Source organism: Salmo salar, chromosome 18 (assembly GCF_965601325.2).
Source record: "Salmo salar chromosome 18, fSalSal1, whole genome shotgun sequence".
NCBI lineage: Eukaryota > Metazoa > Chordata > Actinopteri > Salmoniformes > Salmonidae > Salmo > Salmo salar.
In genome coordinates this window covers 83130349-83140301 of record NC_138308.1, presented here as the reverse complement: position 1 = coordinate 83140301, position 9953 = coordinate 83130349, and the positions used below count along the sequence as shown (strand labels likewise).

The 9953-nt window shown below is 40.1% G+C and overlaps 1 protein-coding gene across 1 annotated transcript; it reads right to left on the bottom strand.

Moving 5' to 3' along the window:
• Positions 1 to 489: 489 nt before the first annotated feature.
• On the bottom strand, positions 490 to 8341 carry LOC106577851 (CD48 antigen). The gene is made up of 6 exons (XM_014156244.3): positions 8252 to 8341; positions 4209 to 4517; positions 3741 to 4007; positions 2568 to 2678; positions 2356 to 2389; positions 490 to 2025 (listed from the first exon to the last, which is right to left on the bottom strand). The coding sequence occupies exons 1-6, from the start codon at positions 8298 to 8300 to the stop codon at positions 1947 to 1949; spliced, it is 849 nt and encodes a 282-aa protein (XP_014011719.2). The 5' UTR covers positions 8301 to 8341; the 3' UTR covers positions 490 to 1946.
• Between the last annotated feature and the right edge of the window lie 1612 nt (positions 8342 to 9953).

The following is a 9953-nucleotide window of genomic DNA, read 5'->3' as shown; positions in this document are numbered from 1 at the left end:
TGCTCACAAACTATCTTTTGTTGTTGTGTGAAATCAGATATTGAATAGACCTTAATACAATAATACCATCTTTACATATTGAGAAAAAGGAGAGAACATCCTAATAAATACAACGATTTGTAGCAATCATAACGCATAGATCATACAATGATTCACAGTAAAGATAAAAGTGCAGTATTTTAGAAAGGCTACCTTCTAGTGATAGAAAAACATGAATTACAACAGAAAAAAGATATATATTTTTCAGGTGTGTGAATAATAATAATATATGTATTTTATATAGCACTTTCATTTAAGAACGTCAAAGTCCCTTTAAAAAACAAACACAAAAACAAAAGGATCTGGCAGATTCTTGGGCGATTGGCTTTAACAAGGTGATTGGCTTCTTTGGCGATTGGCTTCTTGGAATGAATGCCCTAGTCAAAGCCCAGACCTCAATCCAATCGAGAATCTGTGGTATGACTCAAAGATTGTTGTACACCAGCGGAACCCATCCAACTTTTTATTTATTTATTTTACCTTTATTTAACCAGGTAGGCCAGTTGAGAACAAGTTTTCATTAACCGAGACCTGGCCAAGATAAAGCAAAACAGTGCGACACAAACAACACAGAGTTCCACATGGAATAAACAAATGTACAGTCAATAACACAATAGAAAAGTCCATATACAGTGTGTGCAAATGAAGTAAGATTAAGGCCGTAAGGCAATAAATAGGCAATAGTGGCAAAATAATTACAATTTAGCAATTAAACACTGGAGTGATAGATGAACAGAAGATGAATGTGCAAGTAGAAATATTGGGGTACAAAGTAGCAACAATGAAAAAATAATATGGGGATGAGGTAGTTGGGTGGGCTATTTACAGATGGGCTATGTACAGGTGCAATGATCTGTAAGCTGCTCTGACAGCTGATGCTTAAAGTTAGTGAGGGAGATATGAGTCTCCAGCTTCAGTGATTTTTGCAATTTGTTCCAGTCATTGGCAGCAGAGAACTGGAAGGAAAGGCGGCCAAAGCAGGAGTTGGTTTTGGGGGTGACCAGTGAAATATACCTGCTGGAGCGCATGCTACAGGTGGGTGCTGCTATTGTGACCAGTGAGCTGAGATAAGGCGGGGCTTTACCTAGCAAAGACTTATAGATGACCTGGAGCCAGCCATAGAATAATGCTTATTGAAATTCTCGATTATCGTAGATTTATCGGTGGTGACAGTGTTTCCTAGCCTCAGTGCAGTGGGCAGCAGGGAGGAGGTGCTCTTATTCTCCATGGACTTTACAGTGTCGCAGAACTTTTTGGAGTTTATGCTACAGGATGCAAATTTCTGTCTGAAAAAGCTAGCCTTTGCTTTCCTAACTGCCTGTGCAGATTGGTTCCTACCTTTCCTGAAAAGTTGCATATACTGAGATCATGTGACAGATCATGTGACACTTAGATTGCACACAGGTGGCCTTTATTTAACTAATTATGTGACTTCTGAAGGTAATTGATTGCACCAGATCTTATTTAGAGGCTTCATAGCAAAGGGGGTGAAGTTCTTTTTTTCATTTCACCTCACCAATTTAGACTATAATGTCTATGTCCATTACATGAAATTCAAATAAAAATCCATTTAAATTACAAGTTGTAATGTAACAATATAGGAAAAACACCAAGATGGGTGAATACTTTTGCAAGGCACTGTAGATGGTACAGCCAGGGAGAAATGTCAGTCAGGGCAGATGCTCTTCATCAGGCTACGATGTTCAGCTCCTGTCTACAGGTAGGCTGGGGTTTTGGTTTGACAGCTACGATGTTCAGCTCCTGTCTACAGGTAGGCTGGGGTTTTGGTTTGACAGCTACGATGTTCAGCTCCTGTCTACAGGTAGGCTGGGGTTTTGGTTTGACAGCTACGATGTTCAGCTCCTGTCTACAGGTTGGCTGGGGTTTTGGTTTGACAGCTACGATGTTCAGCTCCTCTCTATAGGTAGGCTGGAGTTTTTTTCAACTCCCGAAAGTGTAGGACCCACCTGGTTGATGCTTTGACCCCTGTAAAAACACCCAAAAATATCAACACACCTTGGTATAGACATGTGATGTACATACCCACTGGTCAAACACTGGTTGAATCAACATTGTTTCCATGTCAATTCAACCAATACAATATGTTTGAGGAGATTGAATCAACGTGGAAAAGTGATTGGGTTTGCAAAAAATCATTGTAAGGGCATTTAATCTTTTTTTTCCCACCTAACTTTTAACCTAAATCCAATAACATGCAGATTTTTGGGGGTTGATTTCATGTTGAATTCACATTAGTTGACAACTGATTGATGTCTGTGCCCAGTGCAAAGTAGATTCTGAAGAAAAGCTACTTACTTGTTGAACCTGGTTGATAAGCATGTGAGGGACTCTATGATAGACATTAAACAAGGCAGTCAGTGAGTGATATCTTCTATTTTGCACCTAGTACACAAAAGATTGCGTCTTCATTTCAGCTTGAATTTAAATTAAGGGAGAATATTTGTATACACAAGGCACTGTTAAATTTGATAGAAATTAAAATGTGTTGTCATTTAATTCCCACTCACCTCTGAAAATATATGTTAAAAGACATCCGAACAGAAATCCTAAGAGCAACTTTATGATCCCGGGGACGCGGTTCTCCCCCTCTACCACCACGTCAGGATTTGGCTGTTCATCTGAAGACATAGGGAGAGAACAAATAGTATGGTGGCAAGGTAAGAACACAAATAAGGACCCACTTTGTTAAAAAAATCAGCCGCAAGCTTGAACAGCATCTACAATAATTCCTTCCTGTCTCACTGCATAGCTGGCTGGCTGTAACGCCCTGGCCATAGAGAGGGGTTTTTTGTTCTTTATTTTGGTTAGGCCAGGGTGTTACATTGGGTGGGCGTTCTATGTTCATTTTCTATGTTGTCTGTTTCATTGATTTTGGCCGTGTGGCTTCTAATCAGGCACAGCTGTTGTTGGTTGTTGCTGATTGGGAGTCACACATAAGTGCCTGTTTTTCCGGTGGGGTTTTGTGGGTAATTGTTTCTGTTACGTATTGCACCTGTGTCACGCTTGTCGTTGGAAATGGAGGACCAAAACGCAGCAGGTATGTGTATGCTCATCTTGCTTTTTAATAAATACAAAATGAACACCAAAAATAACAAAGAACGAACGATCGACAAAAAACAGTCTGGTAAGGCACAAGGCTAAACACAGAATACTCACCCACAAATAACAAACACAAACACACCCTCATATATGGGACTCTCAATCAAAGGCAGATAGACAACACCTGCCTTCAACTGAGAGTCCCAACCCCAATTAACCAAACATAGAAACAGACATACTAGACAAAATCATAGAATACCTGAAAACCAAACAGTGCCCAAAAACCCCGGAATACTTAAACCAAATGCCCCTTCAACAAAACACACCACCCCAAACCACATAAAACGAATACCCTCTGCCACGTCCTGACCAAACTACAATACCAATTAACCTTATACTGGTCAGGACGTGACAACCTGACAGTACTGTTTGGCTGTCAGTTTTCTCGTTTTTGTGTATAGTGTTCTTTCGTCCATTAAAATCATGATGAACACTAACTCCGCTGCGCCTTGGTCTACTCTCTCTCCCGACAGCCGTTACACTGGCGTAAGAATTCCCCGCCCAAAGGTTGATGAATACACCGGTTTTTCCTGGTCAAGTCGTGTTACAAAAATAAATCCTGGCCCTAGAAATGACTGTACCTTGGCATGTCTCCCTCACAACCTTAGAGGCGTTAGTGAGCCCGTTGCTGGCAGTACAGATGAAGGTGACATTTCTGTTGGGGCTGTAAGACGTCCAGACAACAGAGGCGTTGGGACTCCCCCTCCAGAAGGAGCCGTCAAAGGAAGCCTCTGGTTCCCAAGAAAAGCTGGTGCCCTTCACCGAAGAGGAGCACTGAAGAGCCATCACACAGTGTCCGTCCTTCAAAATGCTGAAGACCTTTCGAACACTAGGCTCAACGAGACGCTCTGGACATTTGAAGAGAAACAAAGGAAGGTCTTGTAAAAATGTAAAATTCCCAAACTGTGGAGGGTGATCTATGTCCAATGAGTTACATTTTTGGGGACCCTTGACATTTTTGCTCACTTTGCACCCCTAGAGGCAAATCCTGTATAGATCTTACAGAGTGCACCTTTAAAACAGGGTACAGTTGTGATTGAGACCCTTACCTGTCACAGTGAGCGGTACCTTACTGATCTGCTGCTCCCCCTGACTGTGTGTGAGGAGAACAGAGTAAACCAGTTCATCCCCTCTCTGAACATCTCTGATCTCCAAGTCACCAGACGAGGTGTTGAGACTCAGTCGACTCTTAAACTGCCCGAACCATTCTGTGTGGCTATTTTTGCCCTTGAATGTTGCGATCCAAGTGTCGTTGTTGTATATGGACCACGTTATCTTGGTGATGTGCCAGGATGGATTGGCTCCAGAGGATAAGGTGACAGACTCTCCCAGGTAACCAATGGTATCTCCCATCACCACTGAAACATAACAACCAATCTGTTACTGTAATAGAATGTCTGTTCTGATGGTGGTGGTAATTATTACAGGAATAACTAGATGAAACACATCATTTATATAATAGTAATATAACAGTATATGTTTCTCTTTGGATATAAAATAATAATCATCATCATCATCAATATTCTGATGGTATCAACATAAATTACTATATACATTATTAGCTAAATTAATTATTATTCAGCAGAAAAAACTGCATAGAATGTTTTATGATAACTGTCCATTAATTGAATTAGATTAGTATATATTTAGGATACATACGACATTCACATGACCATGTTTTTTAAATCTGGAACTTTCTCTGAGTTTCCTTTTTCTGTTTCGATCATGTGGTGAGACTTTCACAATACATATCAAATGGAGGTTTGGTATCTTAACTTTAAACACATTGTATAAAAGCTAGAACAATGTTGTCAAGACACAGAACTCTATGACTTTTTGAAAAACAGGAAACACATTTTCAAAATGTATTTGCCTTCACAAAACCTAAATGCATTCATCCAAACTACACTGCTCAAAAAAATAAAGGGAACACTTAAACAACACAATGTAACTCCAAGTCAATCACACTTCTGTGAAATCAAACTGTCCACTTAGGAAGCAGCACTAATTGACAATAAATTGCACGTGCTGTTGTGCAAATGGAATAGACAACAGGTGGAAATTATAGGCAATTAGCAAGACACCCCCAATGAAGGAGTGGTTCTGCAGGTGGGGACCACAGACCACTTCTCAGTTCCTATGCTTCCTGGCTGATGTTTTGGTCACTTTTGAATGCTGGCGGTGCTTTCACTCTAGTGGTAGCATGAGATGGAGTCTACAACCCACACAAGTGGCTCAGGTAGTGCAGCTCATCCAGGATGGCACATCAATGTGAGTTGTGGCAAGAAGGTTTGCTGTGTCTGTCAGCGTAGTGTCCAGAGCATGGAGGCGCTGCCAGGAGACAGGCCAGTACATCAGGAGACGTGGAGGAGGCCGTAGGAGGGCAACAACCCAGCAGCAGGACTGCTACCTCAGCCTTTGTGCAAGGAGGAGCAGGAGAAGCACTGCCAGAGCCCTGCAAAATGACCTCCAGCAGGCCACAAATGTGCATGTGTCTGCTCAAACAGTCAGAAACAGACTCCATGAGGGTGGTATGAGGGCCCGACGTCCACAGGTGGGGGTTGTGCTTACAGCCCAACACCGTGCAGGACGTTTGGCATTTGCCAGAGAACACCAAGATTGGCAAATTCGCCACTGGTGCCCTGTGCTCTTCACAGGTGAAAGCAGGTTCACACTGAGCACGTGACAGACGTGACAGAGTCTGGAGACGCCGTGGAGAACGTTCTGCTGCCTGCAACATCCTCCAGCATGACCGGTTTGGCAGTGGGTCGGTCATGGTGTGGGGTGGCATTTCTTTGGGGGGCCGCACAGCCCTCCATGTGCTCGCCAGCGGTAGCCTGACTGCCATTACGTACCGAGATGAGATCCTCAGACCCCTTGTGAGACCATATGCTGGTGCGGTTGGCCCTGGGTTCCTCCTAATGCAAGACAATGCTAGACCTCATGTGGCTGGAGTGTGTCAGCAGTTCCTGCAAGAGGAAGGCATTGATGCTATGGACTGGCCCGCCCGTTCCCCAGACCTGAATCCAATTGAGCACATCTGGGACATCATGTTTCGCTCCATCCACCAACGCCACGTTGCACCACAGACTGTCCAGGAGTTGGCGGATGCTTTAGTCCAGGTCTGGGAGGAGATCCCTCAGGAGACCATCCGCCACCTCATCAGGAGCATGCCCAGGCGTTGTAGGGAGGTCATACAGGCACGTGGAGGCCACACACACTACTGAGCCTCATTTTGACTTGTTTTAAGGACATTACATCAAAGTTGGATCAGCCTGTAGTGTGGTTTTCCACTTTAATTTTGAGTGTGACTCCAAATCCAGACCTCCATGGGTTGATAAATTGGATTTCCATTTATTATTTTTGTGTGATTTTGTTGTCAGCACATTCAACTATGTAAAGAAAAAAGTATTTAATAAGATTATTTCTTTCATTCAGATCTAGGATGTGTTGTTTAAGTGTTCCCTTTATTTTTTTGAGCAGTATATATTATACTGTCAAAATTGCAAATACATTCATCAAAAGAAAACACGACTCCCTGCAAAAATATGAACGTAACCATACTTATCTCTTGAATCCAAGCAGACAAAACAGTATGTTTTAAAAATCCCATAAGATCAATAAAAAAATTTGCGGTCACTAAATCAAGATGTTCAAAATTGGAAGTATAACTATCCAAAGATGCAAAATTATGGGAAATTGCTCTCCATTTGATGCATAGATCACCAAACAATTTCATACACATCAAACCAAATATTATTACAGACTTTTTTTTTCAAGTATTAAAATAAGAACATTGTGTGCAGGATTCATGCATCGGTATCATCACAATTAAATTCCATGTTTTCAAAACAAAGATTGGTTTTCTCATAGTTTTGTAGACTTTCCATTGGCATACGGAAACACAATCCACAATAGAAATAGAAAGGAAAGGTGAATAGAATGGAGCAACACAACTGAATATATAGGCCTCAATCCACACCAAAGCAAAGCTCTATAATGGAAGGTCACAATGTTGGAGACTTAGGAGTAACCCAAAGTTACATATAGGTAACCCAACTTGAGTCTCTGCATCTCTTCATGCCTAGATCTTTCCATATATTGTACATGGTTTGACACTGATGGAATGATTCACAATGCCGTGCTGTAGTATTTACTGACAGACGGAAACAGTGAACAAAATTGCACTGTTTCTCTTCTGATGAAAACAATGTGTTTATGTTCTGTGAACAAAACACTTAGCAGTGAATTGTGTATTCAGTTATGACATTTGTATTTAATATTTTGGAAAAGGCGGTCTAAGATATGCAAGTCAGGTACAAAGGCAAGAAACTGATCAGAAGTTCTATACATGTATTTGATCAGTTGATCATTGCTGTTCTGATATAGATACAGTACGTTAAACGCGATTGAGAAAAACTATAAAGTCACCCAGTTAAATTCTACTTGAGTAAAAGTCTAAAAGTATTTGGTTTTAAATATACTTTAGTACAAAAAGTTAATGTAATTGCTAAAATTTACTACAGAGGCAGTTGGGATGACCAGGGATGTTCTCTTGATAAGTGTGTGAATTGGAATAAGGTTCTGTCCTGCTAAGCATTTTAAATGTAATAGTACTTTTGGGTGTCAGGGAAAATGTATGGAGTAAAAATGATTTCATTTTTCATTAGGAATGTCGTGGAGTAAAAGTTAAAGTTGTCAAAAATGTAAATAGTAAAGTACAGTACAGATACCCAAAAAAACTACTTAAGTAGTACTTTAAAGTATTTTTACTTAATTAAGTACTTTACACCACTGCACACCATTAGATTTCTTAAAGTGATAAGGATGACATCATGGCAAGTGCCCTCGTCAGGGTTTGAGGTCAATCCCATTTAAATTCAGAAGATAATTTAAAAGTCCAATTCAAAGATTTTCTTTAAATTCCAGTAATATAATTTCAATTGACATCCTAGACTGAAATGGAATTCACCCCAATCCTGCCTCTTGTAGCTAATTTCTCAAAGATGACAGACAATATCAACAACGACAGACATTTAGAGTGGCCTTCAACACTACCAAGCAAAATGGAAAAGTACAGCAAGCAGCCTACCTGATAAGACTGTTAGGAGAGAGAGAACTAAAAGTTCTACACGTATCATCTTCAACAGGACTTTTAAAATGGAGCCTGTTCCTCTCTGACATAGCGTCTTACTTATAGCGTCAACTTCCTATTTCTGCTATTTACAGCACCTTCAGAATGCGTTCACACCACTTTACTTTTTCCACATTTTGTTGTGTTACAGCCTGAATTTAAAATTTATTAAATTGACATTTTGTGTCACTGATCAACACACAATACCCCATCTTGTCAAAGTGGAATTTTGTTTGTAGAACATTTTTTTATTTATTTTTTATTCTTAAGTCAATAAGTATTCAACTTTGTTATGCCAAGCCTAAATAATTTCAGGAGTAAAAATGTGCTTAACAAATTGCATAATAAGTTGCATAGACTTATTCTGTGTTCAGTAATAGTGTTTAACATGATTTTTGAATGACTACTCCATCTCTATACCCCACACATACAATTATCTGTAAGCTCCCTCAATCGACTAGTGAATTTCAAGCACAGATTCAAGCACTAAGACCAGGGAGGTTTTTCAATCCCTCACAAAGAAGGGCACCAATTGGTGGTTGTGTTAAAAATAAAACAAAATAAAAAGCAGCCACTGAATATCCCTTTGAGCATGGTGAAGTTACTAATTAGGCTTTGGATGGGGTATCTATACAACCAGTCACGACAAGATACAGGCGTCCTTCCTAAGTCAGTTGCCGGAGAGGAAGGAAACTGCTCAGGGATTTCACCATGAGGCCAATAGGGATTTAAAACTGTTACAGAGCTTAATGGTTGTGATATAAGAAAACTGAGGATGGATCGACAACATTGTAGTTACTCCACAATACTAACCTAAATGACATTGAAAAGAAGGAAGCCTGTACAGAATACAAATATTCGAAAACATGCATCCTGTTTGCACAAGACACTTAAGTAATACTGCAAAAACTTTTTGTCCTGAATAGGAAGCGTTATGTTTGGGACAAATCCAACACAACACATCACTGAGTACCACTATTCATATTTTCAAGCATGGTGGTGGCTGCATCATGTTATGGGTATGCTTGTCATCTGCAAGGACTAGGGAGTTTTTTTGTATAAAAATAAATGGAATACAGCTATAAGCACAGGCAAAGTCCTAGAGGAAAACCTGGTTCAGTCTGCTTTCCAACAGACACTGGGAGACAAATTCACAGAGCAGCAGGACAATAACCTAAAACACAAGGCCACATTTACAGTGGAGTTGCTTACAAAGATGACATTGAATGTTCATAAGTGGTCTAGTACATTTTGTGTTGTTGCCTAAATCGGCTTTGAAAATTTATGGCAAGACTTAAAAATGTCTGTATAGCAATGATCAACAATCAACTTGAAATAGCTTGAAGAATTAAAAAAAACATAATGGGCAAATACTGTACATTTCAACTGGGCAAAGCTCTTAGAGACTAATCCCAAAATACTCACAGCTGTAATCGCCAGCAAAGGTGCTTCTACAAAGTATTGACTCATGGGTGTGAATACTTATGTACAGTTGAAGTCGGAAGTTTACATACACTTAGGTTGGAGTCATTAAAACTTGTTTATCAACCACTCCACACATTTGTTGTTAATAACAAACTACAGTTTTGGCAAGTCGGTTAGGACATCTACTTTGTGCATGACACAAGTACATTTTCCAACAATTGTTTACAGACAGATT